At 37.8% G+C, this 25,305-nt stretch overlaps 1 protein-coding gene across 4 annotated transcripts in view; it reads right to left on the reverse strand.

Moving 5' to 3' along the window:
- CSMD1 (CUB and Sushi multiple domains 1) overlaps positions 1-25,305 on the reverse strand; it is a 2,000,616-nt gene that overhangs the window by 1,079,719 nt on the left and 895,592 nt on the right. For all 4 annotated transcript variants that reach the window (XM_073336216.1, XM_073336215.1, XM_073336217.1 and 1 more), the window contains exons 4-5: positions 23,405-23,599; positions 4,349-4,556 (exon numbers count right to left, since the gene is read on the reverse strand). In XM_073336216.1, coding sequence (XP_073192317.1) covers positions 4,349-4,556; positions 23,405-23,599 — 403 coding nt within the window. The remainder of the gene's footprint in view (positions 1-4,348; positions 4,557-23,404; positions 23,600-25,305) is intronic.

The raw sequence follows: 25,305 nt of genomic DNA on the forward strand, positions 1-25,305 counted from the left end.
TTTACACATGGAAGCTAGTGTAAAGGAGCCAAAGGGTAATTTTCCTTTTCCTTGTAGCCTAAAAGGAACAAGTCTGTCTCTTCTTCTGGTGGTTGAGGAAAAAGAAAATAAAAGAGTTCTGCAATGTTAAGAGGTACAGTCAGGAACCCTTTTTCGCTGCATAACAAGAACTTTATTGAACTTAAAAACTTATAAGCAATGCTGCATATACCTTGTATGCCAGTAGATGGTGGCTTTACATCAATTCGGTACCTACATAACACTGGGCTGGATCATCTGCAGGAATAAATTGGTATAGCTTCATAGGCTCCAATAAAACTACCCATGTGCTTAAAGTTAAGCATGGGCATAAGTGTTTGCAAGTCAGGGCCATTTATAATTACTTCTTACTCTCTTCTTATAAATGGCATTCACCTGGAAGCAACATCTAAGTGATATTTTTAGACAATGATATTACAGGAATGGACATCAGATGAAAAGTATGACAATCTCAGCTGGACCTTTTGGAAGCTAAAAGCTGTACTGTAGGTTCTTCAAAACTATTTTGAAATACATTCTTTTTTGAAAAAGAAAACATGGCAAATGGTTGTTTTCAACCCACTGAACTGGCCAAACCATTTGCAAACTGCTACATAAATTCCTCCATCTTTTTCCAAATTAAGAAAACATTAGAGATACTTGAGCTTTTAAAAATACATGAAATTGTTTGAATTCAGAATATTTTTAGAATGGGTCAGTTCAAAGTTTGAAAATGTTAAGGTTCCTAGTCACTGAGCATTTAAGGTTCTTTTCATACTAGTACTGCATGTACCACTACAAAAGAACCTAAGCAATGAAATATCGTCTTGCTTGGTGAAGAAGCATTAGATTGGACAAAATTACTCTATTCTCTAAGTCAGTCCTCCATGAAATTGCTTTAACTTTTGGAAAAAAGAGAAAGAAGTTAGGCATTTGGTTCTTAGTACAAAGCTCTAAATAATATCAAGATGTATGGTGAGAGTGGAAAACAAACATTCTGAGAGACTTGAAGAAGAAATGAAGTTTGTATATTAGTTCTAATTTATTGATGATTCTCCAAAGAAAATGTATCCTCTTTCCAGTAACACACTCAACATGTATCTTTATAAATAATGTTCAAGGATTACTTCAGATCATTTTTAGCTTTCTTGTAGAATTCTTTATCCAGAAAAAAATGGGATAAAATGCTGTTTATACAGTTTGCATATACACAGTTTGTATATAAATTTATGCTGGATTGAAATATGTCAAACAACATTTTTCTCTTGTATAAAGAACTCTTTCTTGACAAGAAACACAAATGGAAAATAAAAATGAAAACAAAGAAACCTGAGAATTTAAAATGCATATATATGTGAACTAAGAGAATACAAAATTAGAAAAAAAAATCATTAAGTATATCAGTTATGGCTGCAACCAATAAACTGCTGTAATTTATACTTTTCCATCACACTACACAGAAGCATTTTAAAATAACAGTTTTATATTCTACTAAACTGAACTACTCAGTAAGTTACACTTCTATTGGTCCAAGGTCTAATCAATTTAATGAGAGATGAAAATGTCTCTTACACATGCTTCATACGTTGCATTACCTCTACAACCCAAGAATTATTCCATTTTCAAGAACAATCTGCTATTGTAGTCAAATGAACTTTTCTATTATTTACAACATTTTCAGGGAAATGTATTATAAAAAATAATGCAGTGTAAAAACCTGCCTGAATCCTGTGGGTATGTGCTTGGTATGCTACCACTAGCCGCAGCCCAGGCCACCTTGGCTACACTACTAATTCTGGCACATGAGTTTGACAAGAACTAATGCAAGTATGTCTGTACAAGCTGGGAATCACACCACTCACTCTGAGTGTAGCCGTAGCCTGAGTGTTTGCAAGGTATCATGCACAGCTGTTGTGCCATATAAACAACAGCAAAAAACTACAGAACTGTTAGTCAGTTTTTTTTCCCCTTCCCCTCTTCCATTTTAGCTTTAGTAATGACGTATCCTCTGTCTCCCTGAACACTGCCTTAGGAAATTTTTTGCCCAGTTCCACTAATAAACATTCATTTAATTGAAAGAACAATCATCATTACTGGGCCACACAAAAAGCAATAAAAATAGTAATTCTGTAATAGGGCTAGATTTGACAAAATGGGAGCAACTGGGGGGGGGGGAAATGACATTTTTGACTGATACATGTATAGTCCATTAGGTTTAAATACTGAACAACCGCACATTTAACAGCCTGCTCATTTTAGTAGATTACATCATACACTACATTTAGCATATTTCTAGTGCAGCTATGGTAACCGTTCTTGCTTAAACATGACTGGGTATGTAACTTCATTCCAAATTAGCTGAGAATGATGGAGAATCCTATTAAGTTCTTGATTCAATTTCTCAAAAAGCAACTTTTTTCATATAACGGTGAGCAGAGAGAATTTTCTTCCAGTTAATTCTATTTTGTGTTTGTATTGGTGGTTTAGAGAGAGTGTGAGTCACATTTCTGGCATCTATTCTGCAGGAAGGGAGTGTAATTTCTTTCTTTCTTTCTTTCTTTCTTTCTTTCTTTCTTTCTTTCTTTCTTTCTTTCTTTCTTTCTTTCTTTCTTTCTTTCTTTTTTTTTTTTAAACAAGAGCCCAGTGTTATGAATTAGCGCTCACCCTGCAGGTGGAAACTGAAGGCTCTACGATAGCATACTAAACTCATCAGATATTTTAGTGTAATAAATAGGTCTGAATCAAGCAAATCAGGAAAACCAGTTCAGTTGAGAAAGTCCTCTTACCAATATAAAATTAGTGCTGACTAGCTTTCTGCTACTCTCTGTTCAGCCTCTTGCTCACAAGGAGATCCCATGGGTTCATCTATGATAAACAGTATTTTATGTGGGGAGGGAACTTTTATGGAAAAATTTTTAAAAGACTTCAGACCATTTGTACATGGGAAAATGTGATATTTGTGTGTGCATTCACTACAATGGCACTACAGTTTAGGAGAATGAAAGTGCAAATACCTTAGTACATATCCTATTAGCCAGTTGCACATAAAATGAACTAGTTTTCATATGCATCTGCAGAATTGCAGGTAAACCTTCCTCTTCTTGTTTTGAATGCCTAGTCCTTAAAGGCTGACTTTGAAATAGTAAAGAACTAAAAAAAGTTTGCTGCTTTGAAGTGCATGCATGAGAGAGAGAGACAGTAACCCCTTTAAACATGCTACAGACTGTATTTGCATAGTATAGTTTCTACAATCTGCAATACTTTTAGTCAAAAAACGTTTACTTCTCTTGGCTATATTCGAGAACAAGAAACACACACACACACATTAACCATCACAGACTCTTTCCTGATAGATAGAGTTTGACCCTGGGCATCTAGACTTCAGAGACATGCTAATGCAAGAGCCGTGCACTGTTCTGCAATGAATTAATTGCCATAAATTACAAATTGTGATATAAACAAATTAAGAACTGCCTTTCACTTGCTAAAAAAAAAGGGTGCTCTTTTAGCAGTATTAATAATGGTGCTCATTAGTTATTGTAACACAGAGTAGAGCAGTTCTGAGGAGCCAGGCAGACGGAGTAGAACAGAGGAAAGGGAGCAGTCAAAACTGCGTTTAGTTACTAAACGCTGTTATTTGGACCCCACTGTGCCTGTGTGGTTCCTTCATATGATGTTTGTTGTGTAAAGAGAAAAAAGACACAACAGATCTCAGATGTGAAATAATACATAGTTGTCCCACTGACATAGGCAATTAACCAAATTTGTTTGTTTGCCTATTGAACAAAATAAGGACCTGATTCTAATCTCTCACCCCAGTTCACCTCAATGGAAGTATGTCTCTTTTATTATGGTGCAAATGGATCAGAATCACTCCAATATCACATAAAATCAATGGGTGAAACTCTGGCCCCTTTTAAGTCAATAGCAAAACTCCCATTGACTTAAATGGATCCAGGATTTCTCCTATTGTATTTTTATTGTTTGGGTATCAAAGTGTGAAAAACTAGTTTTAATGTAATAGTTGGAAATATTCTGATTGTCAAATTTCAAACAAACAATCCTGTGTATAAAACCCAACGAGTATGTATTCAACCAATACAATTTCTTTTTTGGGGTGAGGAAGGTGGGATTGAAGGATGGGTAAACAGATAAAGCCCAAAATCATAATGCTTTCCTTTCTGGATGGTCTAGAGGCCTGAAGAGAGATTTACAATAAAATGCTCATAAACATATACAAACAAAAAACAATCATTAATTGTCCAAAAGAAATACTCACCATCAAACAAGAAAATAGAAAATGGGATGATTGTCCCATCTCTGGACTTACCAGATTGATGGTGCTTCAGTTCCACTGATCTCTAAGAAATCATATCCTTCCTCAAACTGGAAATCTGTAAAGACCAGAGCAATGGTATCTCCTGGTTCAGCCAGAATTGTCCATGTGCAGTCAGCATTATTTTCATACTCCGAAGGGAAATGAGGACTTGAAATAGTTCCGCTTGTCCCACGTAGAGTTCCTCCACAAGCACCTTCAGCTGATGAATACAACAACAATTTCTCATGAAGTGAGGTTATCTTAGCAAACAAAATAGCAATCATTTCAATTACCATGGAAAATTGACCACTAGTATACACTACACTGGAAAAATGCACCACATTTAGGAAAATGTAAAAAACCTTATATATGTTTGTAAAGTAATAATTGTGAACCGGATTCTCTGGTCCAGTCTGTCCCCTTTGCGTCTTTTCTGATTAGAGATAGCCCTGGCATAGTTGAATCCAGTATAAGCATAGAGTCAGCATAGCACCCAGCACAGGGTATTTGTCAGAGACAGGGAGAAGGAGAGACCAAAGCATACTATATTCCAGCTATGCTCTGCTGGTGGAGAATCCCTTAGCACCAAAGTCAGGGTTGAGGCAAAGAATCACCGGGGCAAAGCTGACTCTCTGACAGCCCTGCCTCTAATTTTTTCAGCAGAAGCTGAGCACAACAGAAACCCTGGCCTGTGGATTTTCGATATTAGTCATTTGGAAAGAGTTTTAAGAACTCTCTTCACAGTTTTCAAAGCTGTCAGATATTTCCATAAAGTTTGTGGAATGTTGTAGTTCTTTGTAGTACCAAGTGCCACTGTTTTATTACTACCTTTTTGTATGGCCACAAAATGCTGGTCTCTCATTCATGGCCATGGAGCCAAACTACAGGAATTCTACTGCAAGAAGGGCTTGTGTTCATGAGCAGGGCTAGGTTTTGCCCTTTGACTCCTATTTCCCTGTTTGCTATGAAATACACCCTGCTGTTGGATCACCTGAGTTTATAACAGGATGGACAACCTGTTCAGGATAAAGTAATAAAAAAATTATTTGCTCAGAACTTGAACTATATCAGACCAAACACTGCTGGCCATTCAAAAACATTAGCACATTTAATTCCTCTCCCTTACCCCCTTCCACTTTGCCATGTGGCTCTATGCTTCCTTATGTCATCCGTAACTGGAGACAGAAGTGCAACAGTAAAGATTATTCTTGAAGACTTGTGACCTGTCCAAAACCAAGAATTGCTAGAAAACTTGCGAGAAAGTCTGTGGTAATAACCAATTTCTATTCTATATAGGTTGTTCCATCACGCTCATCACTGTAGATTGGATCACTACAGTCGAAATCACTTCTAGAGAGATTTCCTGAATAAACAGGTTTTTATGCTGCAAGTTTTTATAAATAACCAACAGTTTCACTGAACCTTTTGTACTTTGCATGTCCTAGTTAATAGCATATATTTTTCTTACAATATGTTATCTTGCTTCATGAGACAGAGCACAGAAATGTATCGCTAACTCAAGAACGTTATTCTATTCGGAAGTAAGGAGTCTGCAATTCTTCCCCCATAAAATTTCATTGATAGCTTTAAATGTACTCTGACAAATATTAGCATTCAGTATAAATACGTATATAATTACAAAAAACATGTCAGCCATGTAGCTTATTGGTATGAAGAATTAAAAATTCAGTAAGTTGTCTTCGGTGATTGGTATTATGGCTACATAGCTACAGCAATAATAAATGAAAATGTTTCTGCATAAGTGGAAGATCACATGGAAAGACGTGTTTAATTTTTACTCATTTTATTATCTTTCTTTACATAGCCTCTTAGGTGTATATGAAGTTTTAAAAACAAATAGGTTGAGAAAGTCCCTGCCCCAAGGGACTTACAAGATAATTAGGATACATTATAATATGTATCCTAATTATACAAATATAATATGTATATATTGCATAAATAATTAAAGGGTCTAGATACAAGAATGGGAGAAGAGTTGTGGGAAATCAGAGTTGAAAGGCTAGGCAGTGGAAGTGAAATTTAATGAAAGATTTGAAGAAAGAGAATGAACTCACTTGAAGCATGAGCAAAGGGATGCTGTTATGAGATAAACAGACAGAATTGGGAGACAGGGAGAAGCTAGGAGCTAGGACTTGCCAGAAAGGGACTGAAAGAAAAGAAATGGCCTGAGAGATACACAGAAGCAAAGCCATGTAGATCCTTGAAGATTAAAACAAGGAATATGAATTTGATGAGGAAAAGGCAAAGAAATCTTTGAAAGGATTCAAGAAGGTGGTAGAGTTTACAACCTCTTTCGCTATTTACCAAAGTAGCCTTTGAATTTAAAAATGAAAAGCTTTATAAAACTGTGTGTAGCAAAGGCTATCATACAGATTGGAAATTCCTGTACAGATTAGGAGATGTCCCCCTCCCCAATAAATTTAATACACACATACAAGCTTCAGAGAATAGTTTGCATTTTTCCTTCTAAATGATTAACAAAATCTTCTTTTGTAGAAACTGATTCACACTAATAAAACATTCCTTTTTTTCTGAGCAATCAGACCATAATTATAACTCCTCTTCCAATACTATAATTTGTAACTTTAAATGTGCACATTCTTTTTAAATTTTTTTTTAAATAATGTGTAGTACAAACCTGTAAGGATCCAAACCTATAAGTCTTTCTTTACAGCATGTGTAACTCATATAACATTTTCATAACGGAAAGGGACATTATCAAACCTTTAAATCCTTCCTCAAATATTTGTGCCTGCTCTTGAGCAACAAAGAAATAGCAGCTAACTGAAAAGATTTGAGGAGTGGGAAATCACTATTATTTTCTAATTTGTTTACTTGTGCATTTTAGAGTACTTTGTGTATACTCAGTTTCACTATTTCCCAAGTAGAGTTATTCAGTCAATTTAAAGTGGTATGGACAATAAAATAATAATAATAATAATAAAAAACATTTTAAAGTGACAAAATCCACAAGAAATGAGAAGGGGAAGTCAGGGTCAGGTAAAACCGTATTACCTGGAACTATTTTAATTCACTAGATTTCAAGTGGATGAGGTCCCTGTAAATTTCAAACACTTCACTTCATATTATCTTCTAATCCAAGAGAGAAAACAACTAACTTGACAAATTCTGTGCCAATACTTCAGCACACAAACTAATATAGAGATATTGATTTTCACTGGGGTCAGCACCAATGTCAGGGTTGGACCGAGTCATTTAAAAAAAATAAATCTGAGGGATGCCAGATTCTGCCAGTCTTTTTTATTCTTGTCCTTTGTTTCTTTGGGTTTCTTTTTACGGGGTTGGCCAAAATTTGAGTAGCCTTTTTTTACTTAACAACGGTGTATTACAGCTAGATGTAGCCTGGATCCACCATAATGTTTGCTCCTCTCCCCCCAGGGCAGCTAACAGTGTGTGCTACACTTGCTGATTCAGAGTTACAGACAGCTCTTGGGCACTGACTGCCCCCTTTAGGTAGGTCATGATATGACCCAACCTGAAAGGGATGCCAGGGTTCATCTTCCCTTGTCTTTGTGTTGGCAGCGGTGACTAGCCAGCAGTGATTAGATGTGAATTGCTCAGAGCTTCTGTCGCATCCCTCTCTAGACCAAACAGTCCTGGTCCCAAGGATCCCTTGTTTGTCAATTCATAGCATAACTGATCAGTTGGGGGAAATTCCGTTTAATGGACTGAGTCCACACACTGCATCCTGCCAGCAAAAACCCATGGAACCCAGGCTGCGTCTCACCATTGGAAGAAAATCTGCTCAGAGGGAGACACAGTAGAGCAGACTAACAACTCCTCCCTCTACTAAGCCTCTGGAGCCAATGAGCACCATTTAGGAATGGGAAGGGCACATTTAAACAGGTTCAGAATAGCCAGGGACACTGATTTTAGAGATTTTGCGCAATCCCTAGCATAGACGCTCTATACTGAGGCAAAGCAGGACTCACACTGTTGCAGCTTAATTTAGTACGTTACAGGATTGAGCTATCATCTATACCCCACTTTGAACATATGCAGCATGGTTACATTATGGGTGTGCACTTGTGTAACTAAAACAACGTTCTTTTAGCATTCACAAAGCCTCAGGCTTCAAGTATTTCTTTGCTAGAGGTTAGATTTCCCAAAATAATTTCAAAGAGGTGCCACCTCAAACGGGTTTGACTTCCTAGAGCTAATTAACAGACTGAGTTGAAAATTTGCAGAAATTCATTCTGAGCCTAATTTATTACTGTCCTGCACATGGTGAAATCATTTACACCAGTCCAAAGTATGATTGCATCAGCATAAATGGGTACACAAAGTGAAGAGCTCTCTCTTATATATTTCTCTATATATCTTCTCCCTAAATTCACAGTATTTTCTTTTTGTGTATATATATTACATACACGCATGCACATACATACACACACATATATGCATGCTTTATATTAGAGGCAGTGAAAAATCTGACACATTTTCAACCAGAAATAGTTTTTTGACGAAAATGAAAATATTCAAGGAAAATTTGGGGGGAAAAGAGAACTCACAAAATACAATTATGCATTTTTGACTAGCTTTTCCTTACCTAACATGGAAGTACTATCGCTGCTTAAAGTGTTAACCTCATCTCTGTTTTAGCTATAGAACAAATGTGGCACTTCCATAGCGGTACAGTATACAAAATGAAGTGCTCTACAAGAGGAATATATCACCTGCTAAGCAGGCATATGAGGGAAATCTAAGGACAGAGGGGTAGGCTCAGCAGAGAATTTCTTTGTCTTTGTTTGTTAGGTAACATACAGTAATTTTGCTGGATCTAACAGTCAGCAATTTATAGCAATTAAGTTGGGTTGGGGTTTTTTTTTGCCCCCTCCCCAGTGCTTTATTCTGTCATGTATCTTTAAACAAATTACAGTAACAAAAAAACTGCAGTCACTCAAGTGAGAGTTCGTTCTTATTTGCTTAACGCACAGCACATAAAATAAATAGCAGCTAAACCAATTCAGTCTAACCCTTTTAAACTTAATTTAAAACCTGGATTCAGATTACCAAGGCTGTTCAATTCAATTTTACTTCACACTGCATGGTCCTGATTTGACAGATCGTTTAGGATTTATTTTACTATGTTACTGCTGTAAAATAGCTGATAAAAACACAGCTGTGTTTTAAATATTACTGAATTCATAGTCAGCTATAAAAACACAACCTGTTTTTCCCCACTATGTCACTCCAAGTCTTTTCCTTACCCCTACATCACTAGCAACGGAATAGATTAAATTAAAAAACTTGACTGACATTTCATAAAGCACCAGCAAGTGATATATTGTCATTTCCACTCACATTATGTAAGGCTTATCAATTAAAGAAAATTGCAGCTTTAAACAGTTCTAAATGAACCATGGGCATGCATTATTTAGCATGCCTTATTAAAAGTATCACTAAAACAGCTACTAGTTCCTTAGTAAGTGGCATTTTTTCCTAAGTCATTCCTGAAAAGCATATAATTGTATCTCACTAATAGAATTCCTAACTCCAGAAAACATATCAATACAATTATCACAAGTAATCATTTCTGCTGATATTTGCATTGGGGAATCTATAAATGATTAATATAAAAAACAGACAAAATAATTAATGTCATGAACCTGAACATTTAAAACTGCCATTGTAAATATCTCAGGGATATAAATTTAATAATGAGAGTGTGTCTGGGCCAACTGACAAATTGTTGAACTGCCAGATTCATAAAATCTAGAAACATCACTGGGTATGGGTGTTAAGATGATGTGGAGTGTTTCATATTTACCAAATAACTCATTGATTAACTTCATATCCAACTGGCACCTAGTTCTTTAACCATTGGATATTTATTCCCACTTTCAAATCTATAAAAACAAAAGCCAGAACATATTTTTCCTTTTAAATGGAAACCGGGCCAGAGGTCATGTTTCTCCCTATTATTTAAATAATAAAAACATATTCTCAAAATGTCAAATTTGTTAAGAAACACTGTTTTCTTTTTGTTGAGAGTGAGATATGTATAGTAAGTATTTACTAATAATATCCTTCTTATGCCAAAACATCGTTACCTTCTCAGACACCGGGAGTGGAACAGCTTCACCATTCATTTTTGTCAATGCCTTGTTCTTCCATTAAGCCCACCATGGTCATGTTCCTGCATAAAATGTCCCAGCATCTAGTCTATGGTTGATCTCTAGGTCGAACTGATCTTGGTTATGTTTTCATTATTTTTTTCTGGCATCCCATCATCTATTTGTCTTCTGCAGTATTCTTGTCATTTCAATCTTTTCAATTGCAGCCAGTCCCAAACCCTGATTTTATGTCCTACTCTCCTTCTAACTCTCTTCATTTGTCTGAAAATTATTCCACTTTACACCTGACATCTTCCAAAGAACTCACATCTCTATCATCTCAAGCCTCCTGATGGCTGTTTCATTTAATATTAAAAGTAACATTTTAATGTAAAAATAATCTGTCACTCAGCAAGCTTCCCCTTTTCATTTCCAAGCCATACTCCTGGATTATAGTCAGAAGGGCATTTTGAAAGAGACTTGCTAAAAATCAGTTGTATGTCTCAATTTGATTTTCAACTAATATTTTTTTAAAACAACATCTAGGATTACTACATAACTGAAAGATTTAAGGGGAACTATTTTTCTCTATTTTTTTCCATTTTGGGTAAAAATTTCAAAAATTCCAAACAATTTAGAATCCTAATTCCCATTGCAAGTTAATGACTCTTTTGCTGTGGGAGACAGGTTTCTACATCACTTGGGTGCTTTTGGGTGGAGTGGCCTGGTCAGGCAGAGCATGTTGGAGCCTTAGTATATTTCACTGTTTCACTGTAGTCAAATTCCCTTATTGGGATATATGACAGCACTTTTGAAATACTCAGTTACACTGTTCCATTATAGTCAGGTTTTCTTTTTTCTGTCATGGAACTGGGAACCTGGCAGGCTTGAAAGCCCTGGCCTGTGGATTGCCCCAGGCCTGGGCTTCCCTGACTCTAAGGCAGTACAAGTAGTGTGACTCCCACAGAGGTACAGACCCTGTGAAGTGCTGATATAAAACTCACATTCTTGTCAGTTTCATGGCTGCTATGGATAGCTGTGCTGAAACTGATGTGTTTCAATTGTTTGCAGTGTTGTAACTATATTGGTCCCAAGATATGAGAAAAAATAAGGTAGGTGAGGTAATATCTTTTACTGGCCCAAATTCTGTTGGTGGAAGTACAAACTTTTGAGATTCACAGAGCTCTTCCTCAGTCAGGGGAAGGTAACCAGAGCGTCCAAGATGAAACAGATTGCTAAGCATAAGGAGTTTGCACATGTTTTAGGAAGCCACTTAAAATGAAGTGGTCAGTTAACACCTCTACAGTCATAGGACAAAGGACATTTTACATGCTTCCTAAGATACACAGACAAGGGAAACCATGCAGACCCATTGTATCTGGCTGCTGTATTCTTGTGAAAGAAATATCAGAACTCACAGAAACCACCTTCAAACTACTCACCACACAACGGGCCAGTTTCCTGCAGGACACAACCCACTTCCTCCAGAAACTCCACAACCTTAATAACCTCCCTCAGAAAACCATCCTTCCCACAATGTATGTTCCTTCCTATACACCACGACAGCATGTTCCTCACCACAACAGCATTACTACCTGCCTCAAATCTACAAGACAATGAACAACATTCAGAAATCCACCCCCCAAGCACATTGCCAGAATCATCCATTTCATCCTCACCCATTACAACTTTACATTTAACAACAAACACTTTGTACAAAACATGGGAACAGGCATCGTTGCTAGGATGACTATCCAATATGCCAGCCTCATCATAGGCCACCTCGAGGAAGAATTTCTGAAAAAATGCACCACAAAACGAATGATATACCTGAGACACATTGAGGATATTTTCATCCTCTAGACAGATGACCCAAGTTCCCGCATAGATTTCCACCACAACTTCAACAACTAGCACCAATCCATCAAACTCTCCCTAGAACACTAACATCAACTTCCTGGACTCCACGATCAGCTCCAAGAATGGAAACCTACAGACAACTACATACAAGAAACACACAGATCATCACACTTACCTTTACAGATCCAATAACCAGCCCAAACACATCAAGAAATCTGTTATCTAGAGCCAAGCACTCAGATACTGCCGAATATGCTCTGAATAGAAAGTTTAGGATACATAACTTAACACTCTAAAAACCTCCTTCACCAAACAAGGATACTCAACCAGAGAAGTAGATTGCATCAGGGAATGAGCCACACACATACCACAAGAGAACATGCTTAAAAAAAAAAAAGACCTACAAGACTCCCCCAGCTGTCACCTGTCAGCCCAGACTGGAACCCGTACAGGGTACAGTCAAACAACTACAAACCATATTAGGTGGGGACCACATCCTGAATAAATCTTTCCTAACCCAAACCCCGCCACACACCCATACCCCGGTTTTGGCCTTCAAACAGTCCCCGCCTCGGCTAAGCTCATCATCAGAAGAAAGCTCCCCACAGATCAGGATACACCAACTCGAAGTGGCAACAGACCCTGTCAGAACAGATGCAAAACCTGCAGACATATTTTTACTGCTATAATGACCAATTCCCCCCACAACGCAACTATCAACATCCATGGTTCCTACAAATGCCTATCACAACATGTTGTGTATGTCATCTAGTGAAATGCTCTGAAACAACGATGTGGGTGAAAATAGACAAGCAATACACTCTCAAAGGAACTCATACAGAAAAATAATGAAAGACAAAAAGCACCCTATTACCTATGGTTGAACACTTTTCATAAAGCTGATCCCTTTATGTCTGACCTCTCAGCCCTCATTCTCAAAGGAAACCTGTACAAGACGTTCAAAATATGAGCCGACCAACAAAAAATACATAACTCTGATGGACACTAAAAACCACGGACTTAACAGAGAAACTGGTTTTATTGCTCATTATAAAAATTTGCAATACACCCTGCTGCCTATTACACCTCCTTTTGTCCGATAACTGCAGAGGTGTTAATGGCCCACTTCATTAAATGGTCTTCTACAACAGTGGTTCTCAAACTAGGGGAGCCGCTTGTTCAGAGAAAGCCCCTGGTGGGCCAGGCCAGTTTGTTTATCTGCTGCATCCACAGGTTCGGCCGATCGTGGCTCCCATTGGCTGCGGTTCACCGCTCCAGGCCAATGGGGGCTGCGAGAAGGGCAGCCAACACATCCCTTGGCCCACGCCACTTACCGCAGCCCCCATCGGCCTGGAGCAGCGAACCACGGCCAATGGGAGCCGTGATCGGCCGAACCTGCAGATAGAGTAGGTAAACAAACTGGCCCGGCCCGTCAGGGGCTTTCCCTGAACAAGCGGTACCCCTAGTTTGAGAACCACTGTTCTATAACATGTGTGAACCCTGTATGCTTAAAAGGCTGTCCCAACATGTATTTAGCTTCACTTGAGAATACTGATTCATTTTTAACACTTACAACAAGTCCTTACATCCATCATTCCTGCACATACATCCTCATTTTGAAACACATAAGAACAGCTATACTGGGTCAGACCAAAGTTCTATGCAACCCAGTTTTCCGCCTTCCAACAATGGTCCTTACCAGGTGCTTCAGAGGGAACATAACAGGTAATCATCAAGTGATCCATCCCCTGTCACCTATTCCCAGCTTTTGGCAATTGGTTAATTGCCATTGATGGACCTATCCTCCACTAATTTATCTAGTTCTTTTTTGAATCCTATTATAGTCTTGGCCTTCACAACATCCTCTGACAAACAGTTCCACAGGTTGACTCTGTGTTGTGTGTTTAAAATGTGTTTAAGAAAAACTTAAGGACCTTTTCAGCTTTTCACATTTGTTTAATGATCAAAGAAGTGGAGTGTATGATTCCTCCAATTCTTTACTGAGTTAGGCAGTGTACACATCTTTTGTCTATCTATGTGAGAAGTTCTGAAATTTGTAGAAAATTGTCTAACCTCTCATCTTAGCCATCTCCTCTTTTCATCTCCTCAACCTTCTTCATGTTTAGTCTTTTATAATGCTCAATTGCATGGTACATAAAATCTATATTTCTCGTCCTTGTTTTCAAGGCACTTCATCACAACCTCTGCCTGCACCTTTGACCTGGTCGCATTTCATATTTTTCCATGCCCTTCCATCTCTCCTACTGATACATATCAGAACAAGTGTCTATATACGTGCAGGAGTATGGTCATGAGCCGCCTCTTTTATGCATAGCTGGTGACCCCTGTACACTCCTGTCAAGGTTCCTTCCCCACGCTGAACTCTAGGGTACAGATGTGGGGACCTGCAATGAAAACCCCCTAAGCTTATTTTTACCAGCTTAGGTTAAAACTTCCCCAAGGTACAAACTATTTTACCTTTTGCCCTTGGACTTTATTGCTGCCACCACCAAGCGTCTCACAAATATATAAAACAGGGAAAGAGCCCGCTTGGAAACATCTTTCCCCCCAAAATCCTCCCCAAGCCCTACACCCCCTTTCCTGGGGAAGGCTTGATAAAAATCCTCACCAATTTGCATAGGTGAACACAGACCCAAACCCTTGGATCTTAAGAACAATGAAAAAGCAATCAGGTTCTTAAAAGAAGAATTTTAATTGAAGAAAAAAAGTAAAAGAATCACTTCTGTAAAATCAGGATGGTAAATACCTTACAGGGTAATGAGATTCAAAACATAGAGAATCCCTCAAGGCAAATCCTTAAGTTACAAAAAGACACAAAAACAGGAGTATACATTCCATTCGGCACAGCTTATTTTACCAGCCATTAAACAAAACAGAATCTAACGCATATCTAGCAAGATTACTTACTAAGTTCTAAGACTCCATTCCTTTTCTGTTCCCGGCAAAAGCATCACACAGACAGAGAGAACCCTTTGTTTCTCCCCCACTCCAGCTTTGAAAGTATCTTGTCTCCTCATTGGTCATTTTGGTCAGGTGCCAGCAAGGTTATCCTAGCTTGTTAACCCTTTACAGGTGAAAGGGTTTTTCCTCTGGCTAAGGCGGATTTTAAAGGTGTTTACCCTTCCCTTTATATTTATGACAACTCCATAAAAAACTTGTATAGCATAACTCTTTTGCTTTCCTCCAAACAACTGAATGGCATTTGATTTGCCCAGTCTCTATTCCCTTCCAGTCTGACACTTTGAATCCGAGCTCAAACACTGTAAAGACTTGGATCATTTAGATAAACAAAATAGTTTGCTCCAGTGCCTTAGAGATACAAGAATCTTTGGTGTTCTCCTCTGGGGAAGGAAATCTTTCAAAGATTCTTTCACATCTGTGTGTGTAATGCAAAGTCCCTGGGTGAGTGTAACATAGGGAATCCCTTATACCAACCGGCAGAGGGCATAAGGGATGCATAGGAGTTTACAGGGTCTGATATCTTGGGTCTGATATCTACATAATAGTATGTCAAAGAGTGGCATGTGAGATCTCTGCAAATAGCCAGTAATGCACTGGTTGTACTAATCACTGTGAGATGTTTGGCTGGATTATATTTATTTAAGGAGCTATTCATCTATACTAAAAACTATGTTATTAAAGTATGTAAGTTAAGACAAGTCACCAGAAGGTGATAAACAGGTTCTGTTCAGGAAAGGGCTAGGAGACACCTATCTCCATGGCTAACCATTGTGTAGCATGTATCTTACAATGTGAATCTATTTATATATGGAGCCAAATATACAGGAAAGAAGTCTACTGGGGTGGGAGTGGGGGGAATGCAACAACAACCAGCAGTTCGGGACAGGGATGGTAAGGTGTGCATCTTGTTTACAAGTAAAGAGAATGGATTGATTGAATACATAGGGGTACACAGGTGTACCCAGTATCCTTCACCTAGGGGAGAAGCTGCCAGTGTGCTTATCTTATGAACAGAGATCACAGCCACTCTGGTGGTTAATCACTGGGAAAAAGGCTTTGGGCAAACTAAACTTTATTAGAGCAGGAAAGTATCCTGTTAGCAGGCATAGTATAATTGTATTTTATATGTAATCCAAAGTTTCCATTAACTCTGCCTGGTTCTTCTCTAGTCTCTGTTCTTTATTTAACAAAGTTATATTTGTTCTCATTGTCAACATATCTAAGTACTGGTATGCTCAGTGAGTGGTTATTCTGAGGTAAAATTGGTAAGCTGGTGTGTACTAATCCTTTTGGGAGGAGCACATTTATAAATACTGTGAGCATCCAGCGGAAAAGGAACTGGACACCCAAAGGGGGATGCTCGGAGGGTTTGGAGGTTGGAGCATGCCTAGTCCTTGCCTAGTCCTTGCCTGAAGAGGGACAGCAGAGCCTGCATAGGCTGAAAAAGGAGTGTAAAGCTGTCTGGAGTGGCTCACCATTGTGAGTGACTACCTCAGAGCAGACTATCAGAAACCATGGCAGATATCCCAAACTGGTGGTATGTTCTATGATTAGATTTCACCAAGCCAATAACAAATGTGAACTCATGGATCTCTATACCAGTCTTTCCATGGTCTCAAGTCTATTGTTGACCTATTGATCAAATATGATCTTGTTCTTGAAGAACTCATAAAAAAGCCAAGAGATTGACAATGTATCTCAGGCCAGAAATTCAAAATGAGATAATGCAGTTGCTATCAGGCAAGGTTACAGAAAGTATTGTTAATGCCATTAAGGATATTCCGTTTTACTCAAAGATAATGACATCACTCAGAACTTATCCAAAGTAGACCAATTAAATCATTTTTTTCTTTGGTAAAATACAAAAAAAAATAAAAAAAGGCAATGCTACCAAAATATTAACAAGAGTTTTCTAGGGTTTCATGAAGTAAGTGGTCAATCAGGTGCTAATCCTTGAAAACAATATTATTAAGTGTATTGAAGACAGAAATCTAGAAAAATCAGAAGTACAAAGGGTAGGGATACAATGACGTTGCAAATATTAGTGAAATCTATTTAGTTGTACAAGCAAAAATTGCAGAGAAAGAACTGAACACAAGGTGTGTACTGTGCTGCGCACAATCTTAATCTAGTGTTAATAATTCAGTATAGACAATCACAGAACTTAAAAACTTATGATTTTGTTGAGCGATTATATACTATTTTATCCAGTTTTCCTAATATTTGCTCTGCATGCATGCATGCATGCTGTTTCTAACATCCCTGTCACTGTATCCACTGTTGAATGTTCTTTTTCAATGCGGAAATTGATTAAAAACTATCCCTTCACTAAAAGGAAGCAAGAACAGTTATCAGGACCTAACAGTTCTTTCAGTAGAGCAAGAAAAGTTGATATATCTAGAACAACTGATTTATTTGCTGATCAAGAAGGTAGAAAACAATGGTTTTAGTTAAATTTTGCATAAGTGTGTAAATGGAACTTTTCTTTGTATAGATTGCTTGCATGTTGTGTATGTATTTATGGGAAATATGCGTATGCTATTATTTTCCAAGATGGCAAAAATAAGCAAAATTTTAGTTTCAGAATCAGGAAGGAGGCCCCCTTGGTCAATTGTTTATTATTTTTGTTTACATAGCCCTCAGACATGTTCTGGATGCTTTATAGAACAAATGAGAGATTTTTGATGTGACCAGGATAACACCTATTATGGAGGGAATAGGGAAGGAAGGAAGGAAGGATGCAGGAGATCACATGGCTATTCACAGTTTATATAAGTGAATCATATGACCTGACACATATAGATAGATGAGACGTTATACTAGTATTTTAATGTCTGGCAGGTTCTGCAGAAATAGACATAGTTAGTTTCCAAAAACTTGCCATCTCTGACCCAGGGACAATTCTATTCATGTTTTTCTTCCCATTCAGACCCTTCCACTCAATGGGGGGGGGGGGGAGTATTTAGCTCTGAACCTCGATCAGACCTTTTACATGACAACTACTTCCCCCTACTACTAACTAAAGATAAACTACTTTTGTTATCTTTTTATTCATTATTGAATCACTTCCACCTCCTTATTTTTTCACTCATCTCTATACATTGAGCATCTTCTCGATTAAATACTTTTCCCAGCTGTATATTCCAATCACTCCCTTTCATTCTGGAACATGGTTATTTACTTATTTGGTCCCTTTTGCTCTTCCTGGCACGTAGCTGTCTATATCTTTAGTTTACCTCTTATTTTATGTACTTTTTATTCTTCCTCCAAAAATTATGTTTCCTTAGACAATAATTCCCTACATGTACTTTTCGCCACCTTAGTTATTTTCATAGTCTGAGGGAAAGCCTACAAATGTAAGCTCACTAACCCAATTTGTATTCCTAGTGTCAGCTTCAGAAAAATCTAGACTCATACAAATATAATCAACTAGAGATTCTGAAAAAAAATATACTAGGTCCTTTTTAGAAGTAGTGACATATCATAAATCCACAGCTATTATAGTTACTGAAGTAAACGATATTACATGTATAAAACGTTAGGAAGTTGGACTTTACTATTTCACACTCGAGCTTGAATAAATCCTTCTGGTTCACACAGCATATACAAAAGTTTTCCTTTCACACAGATCAGATATTTATCTCAAACTGTACATTTGTAAATTGTTCATTCCTCCCACCACGAACAAAAAAGTGAGCACTTTTGGGGCATGAAAAAGGGGCTACTGGTTATTTTGTGGGCTTTTATTTGAGGCCTTATAACCCAAATGTAGGCTTGTAGAAGAGGAAGACAGTAGTTTGGAAGGGGAAAGAGAGAAATGAGATATAACATGTATACATTTTTCATTAAATACATGCACAGGGTTGGAGATGGTGGAGGAAGAGAGCAATGGAGAGAAGGGTTGGGTGAGTTGAGATGTGTGCTGAGTCAGGAAGTGGAGGAAGATGTGAAGTATAAGAAGTGCAACACATGTGGCATTGGTGACACAAATAGGATGGAAATAAGCACAATATAAGCATTTAAAAAAAACTAGGTACCCCATTTTATACAGTTTTGATGTTCTGCATTCAAAAATGTAATGTGAAGCATAGGACAGGTATCTTGCCTTTAAACAGGCACCTCCGTGAACCATCACGTTTCTAAAACTATAGTAGTAGGCAACACTGTTGCAGAACTATGAATATCACATGTTGCAGTGTTTTGCATCATCACTGTAGAACACCATCATACCTTTAACAAGGACATTCTGAAATCTGTGAACAGAGGGATCAGGGGGCAACTGCTCAGAGGTACAGGGAAACAATGCTACAAGAGCTGCATCAGGCATATGTGCCACAGCAGCAAGTTGAAAGAGCCAAAGAAGAGAATGGCAGTAGTGATGGAGGTATGCTAGGGGGTGAGAGAGAAAGAGAGACCTTTGGGGGTGAGAGAGATCTTTGACCTATATGAGCAAAAATAGAAGAGTAGAAGAAATGAAGAGATTTGGAGGCACACAACTAAAAGTTTTGACTCTGCCAGCTAAACTCTGCAACATCAGCCCTATATCACCTGGATATCAAGTTCTCCTATGGCAGGGGATTACTCAACTGGCCAACTTTAAGGTTTTTTTGCGCTGTGTACTGTAGTCAGGCCTTTGTGTTTGTGTGTTTTTTTAAAATGGATTTAATGTCAATGCAGAAGGAGAAAAGTACGTTGTGTGAACAGCTATCCAGGCGTTCCCCTCCGTCTTTTTGTGTATGTAAACTGCCCAGTTAACCAGTCCAGTAGTAGAAGAAATATCCATGACTACTCTGACTTACCTTATGACAACACATGGACAATTTTTAGCAGTGCTTCAACTTTTTGGCATGTGCCTGCTAACTCTCTCTTTTTCAGTTGTTTTCTAGACTGCTGGCAAAGTGGTTTCCATTAAAAAGGAAATCTATCTAAAAACAATTTTTCTCATTGCACTATTATATTCCAGTGTCAGGAAAATATGCCGTAGTCCAATTAACTTAAAATATATTTTTATGGCAGTGTAGCAAAGCTACCTCAAAACTGCACACTAGCTAGACTTTCACGGTGCTACCAGAATTCCTCAAATGACGTCATAGAATCTGCTCTGCAATTCTATTCCATGAAGTATCACTTGAGCACTATACTTTTAGTGATGTTGTTTGAAGCCTGCCACAACTGTTCAGAAAAGTGAATAGTCAACGAAATACAAGACCAAGTCCTTTTTGAAATTTCCCCAGCCTGAGTCATGTATCTCTATTAGAAATGCCACTTTGTTCAGCAAGTACATAATTACTTGACAACAGTTGCTAATGCATCTGAAAATATTAAGGAAAGTAATTGCAAAATTAGCTGAACATGGAATTTAAAATGCAGCAATCCAATGTCTCTACTTATACAATTCAGTGTATCTTTTGAATAATTTCTCTGAGGAGTGGGGGAAAAAATCACTCCATTACAGAGGGCCCATGCAAGGCTCTGCAGTTCATTTAGTCCTTGCACTACTTTTGAGAGGCTTTTAGGGCTTCATCTGACTCTTCTTCAAAGGTATGGTTCACTTAGGTACAGAAGGTGTACTTAATTTCATTCCGGTTTTTAAAATAGTCAGTTCCCCTGATATTCCCTATACCTAAAATTGGAAATACTGCTAGAATTAGTAATATTTCTCAAACAGAAGGTATTTGAGAGCACCCTGCAGAGTATCAAAAAGAAAAGTGTTTTCAGATTGATGCTCAGTTAAAGGGACACCACTAACTTAAAAAAGTTCAGACAGAAGTGTTAATTTTACCAACTATTATTACAGAAAAAGATTACTACAGTTGAAGATTACATATACAGTTGTATATACATATACTGGATATGGTTGAAATTTTTGTGAGATTTGTCTTTATTATTAACTTAATAATTGGGATGTTTTCTTCTTTTTTATAAATTTCACTATTTAAAGTACTTCTATATAGATTAATAAAGCTTTCAATCAAAGATACTCTTGATAGAAACTATTAGAGATGGGAATGGATTAAGAATTTGGGCTATTCTGGTCCAGATATAGTGGAATTATAAAAAACAAAAAGTCAGTACCTGCCAGCCATTTCTACACTATGCCAAATGTTGGCAATCACCACTTTAATTGTGACCACTATCTGCGGTACTCATACAGCATGAGCAAATATTTTTTTTTTGTTTTGGGGGCCAAACTGAAAAAAAAAATCAAGTCGGTTACAAATGGATTTTCTTTTTTTAATTTTCTCTCTCATCAAACTGAAAGACATTCATGATGGAGGAGATTACTGGTTCTGTGGATGAAGGGAAAGCAGTGGATGTATTGTTTCTTGACTTTAGCAAAGCTTTTGACACGGTCTCCCACAGTATTCTTGTCAGCAAGTTAAAGAAGTACGGGCTGGATGAATGCACTATAAGGTGGGTAGAAAGTTGGCTACATTGTCGGGCTCAACGGGTAGTGATCAATGGCTCCATGTCTAGTTGGCAGCCGGTATCAAGTGGAGTGCCTCAGGGGTCGGTCCTGGGGCCGGTTTTGTTCAATATCTTCATAAATGATCTGGAGGATGGTGTGGATTGCACTCTCAGCAAATTTGCGGATGATACTAAACTGGGAGGAGTGGTAGATACGCTGGAGGGGAGGGATAGGATACAGAAGGACCGAGACAAATTGAAGGATTGGGCCAAAAGAAATCTGATGAGGTTCAACAAGGATAGGTGCAGGGTCCTGCACTTAGGACGGAAGAATCCAATGCACCGCTACAGACTAGGGACCGAATGGCTAGGCAGCAGTTCTGCAGAGAAGGACCTAGGGGTGACAGTGGATGAGAAGCTGGATATGAGTCAGCAGTGTGCCCTTGTTGCCAAGAAGGCCAATGGCATTTTGGGATGTATAAGTAGGGGCATAGCGAGCAGATCGAGGGACGTGATCGTTCCCCTCTATTCGACATTGGTGAGGCCTCATCTGGAGTACTGTGTCCAGTTTTGGGCCCCACACTACAAGAAGGATGTGGATAAATTGGAGAGAGTCCAGCGAAGGGCAACAAAAATGATTAGGGGTCTGGAACACATGACTTATGAGGAGAGGCTGAGGGAACTGGGATTGTTTAGTCTGCAGAAGAGAAGAATGAGAGGGGATTTGATAGCTGCTTTCAACTACCTGAGAGGTGGTTCCAGAGAGGATGGTTCTAGACTATTCTCAGTGGTAGAAGAGGACAGGACAAGGAGTAATGGTCTCAAGTTGCAGTGTGGGAGGTTTAGGTTGGATATTAGGAAAAAGTTTTCACTAGGAGGGTGGTGAAGCACTGGAGTGCATTACCTAGGGAGGTGGTAGAATCTCCTTCCTTAAAAGTTTTTAAGGTCAGGCTTGATAAAGCCCTGGCTGGGATGATTTAATTGGGTTTGGTCTTGCTTTGAGCAGGGGGTTGGACTAGATGACCTCCTGAGGTCCCTTCCAACCCTGATATTCTATGAGGGAGGGTGTATCGAACGAAATATTGTTTGACTCAAAACAAGTTTTCCTTTTTTCTTTTTGATTGCTTTGTTTCATTTTGAAGTGGTTTATACCCTCATTTTAAAATAAAAATTAGCTAAATTTCTAAATGAAATGTTATTTTGAAACACAAAGTCATAAGATTTCAATTCAGAAATATAGAAACTAAGCAGTCTGTTTTTTTAAAAAAATCTAGCAAAAACTATTCACCAATTTTGATCTGTATTCATGAATATGTTTGGCTGACCCCAAACTGCATTTTTTGATGAATAAACTATTAATTTACATTTTTTTGCCCAGATTCACTTATATCACTGTAATATCTGAGCACCTCACTGTCTTTAATGTATTTATCCACACCAAACCCCTCAGAGGTAGGGAAGTACTATGAATCCCACTTTATACAGGGCTACAATTCCACCACTGCACAGGTTTATATTTTAGATAAAATATTATAGTTTAATGACATTAAGAAAAATAACTGTCAGTTAACGCAGAACTAGTGAAATCAACAAACTACTTTAGCATTACCTATAACCATCCTAAAATAAAAAAAAAATCTATTTCATCACTATCTTAGTATTTTGTATTTATATTAATGCATATATGTATTTATTTTCTCCATTAATTCACACTTTGTACCTCTGCAAAATGGAGCTGGAAAATCCCATGATGCACCATTTCCAGGACTCACAATACATGTTAACATCGCATGGCCCTCCAGGATGTAGCCTGAGATACAGCTGTATCTAATTTTGTCTCCGATATTGAACCTTGATCCATGAAGCACTCCTTTAGGTATTTCTCCCGGGTTTCCACAAGTGTGGCTAGGTAGAACTGTTGAAATAAAAAGAACAAGAGAAAAAAAATACAGTTAAATCTTACAGGAAAACAGATAATACATATTACATTATAAGTGACATATGATCCTCACTGAATCACTGTTAAACGCTATTATTTTTTTCTACTTTGATTTCTAATATAAAAAAACCTGTAATTAGATCATGGAACGCATTTCCACAAGAGGTAAGATTTACTATGGATTTCACAACTACATTTCAAACTCCATCCTTCGATTTAGCATTCTCTCAATAAGTTCTTCACACATCCATTGACTCACACAGACAAACAACAAAATACTGTATAAATCAAGCTAATTCTCCCACAAGCTGGGACAGAATATTTTTAAATACTCCAGACACTGTCAAATAGATAGTCAGGTGAAGACACAATAGAGACGATATTCCATGTATTAGAAGATCTCTTATTTTTTAAGAAATAGCCTGTTCAATCTTGTTGACATCAATCTAGGGGTAGATAGAAAATGGGGAAATGACTAAAAAAATTGGTGTTAGACTGGGGAGAATGGACAGAATTCTTACTTTTTTTGCTGAAATATCTCCACCATTTGAAAGCATTGTTTTTTTGATGAAGATTGTTTAAACTACACATCTATTTTATTAATTAATCCATCAACCTACAAAACAAGACCACTGGTTTGGTGACCTGGCAGTGGTCTCTATTTATATGTCTGTTGTTTTAGCAATGAGGATATAGGACCGGAACGGTCCTCCTGCATCTAGTCCAATCCCCTGCTATCAGAGTCAATCTCAAAACAATACAGCTGAAATTGTTTAAAATATTTAGTGTTGGAATTCTGTGTGTATATTTGACAGCTGCATCCAATGGAGTATCCATGCAAATGTATGAAACATCAGAGTACATGAGATAAATGCATTCAGCAGAAAAGTAGGAGCAAGGCATGATTTAGTCTAATTCATGATCAGCTTCCAAATCTGTGTGTGGTGGTGGGAAAATCATTTAACCTCTCTGTTCAGTTTCCCCACTTGCAAAATAAAGAATCTCACAGAGCTGTTGAGAGGATTAATTAGTTAATATTTGTACAGCACTTTGGAGACATAAAGCACTACATCAATGCTAATTATGTCCCACTGCATTAGACAAGTGCATTTGCTGGATGCATATCCCAAGTTGTTCATCAGTATAGCCGTTCGCAGCATTACATTGAAATGGTCATAACTACATTTAACTCAAAACCCCATCAGCATATAGAAAACAAGTTCAGATCATAGGTCCAAACTTTAAAGAATGCATTGATTTCTAAAACATTAAAATACTACTACTTTGCACTTATGCAGTTCTTTTCACCAGAGGCTCTCAAAGCACTGTACAAACATTAAATGTGGTAATTAAGTCATGCAACACTCTGTTGAGATAGGCAAATATTCTGCTTATTTTATAGATAGGTAGGTAAACTAAGCTACAAAGGGGTTATATGATTTTCTAAAAGCAGTGCAGTGAGTCAGTTGCAAGGCTGGGAATAAAACCTCCTGTCTCCTGCTTGAACCAATATGTCACAGTAAGGTTATGTGCAACCAGAAAAGCTAAAAATTTAATTGTTTCCAGAATGAAGACCACACTTACAGAAAACAACCGGAAGATGCCTTCAGATACACTAATTTCATAGGGTATGTCTACACTACGAAATTAGGTTGAATTTATAGAAGTCGTTTTTTTAGAAA

This window comes from Lepidochelys kempii, chromosome 3, assembly GCF_965140265.1.
Source record: "Lepidochelys kempii isolate rLepKem1 chromosome 3, rLepKem1.hap2, whole genome shotgun sequence".
NCBI lineage: Eukaryota > Metazoa > Chordata > Testudines > Cheloniidae > Lepidochelys > Lepidochelys kempii.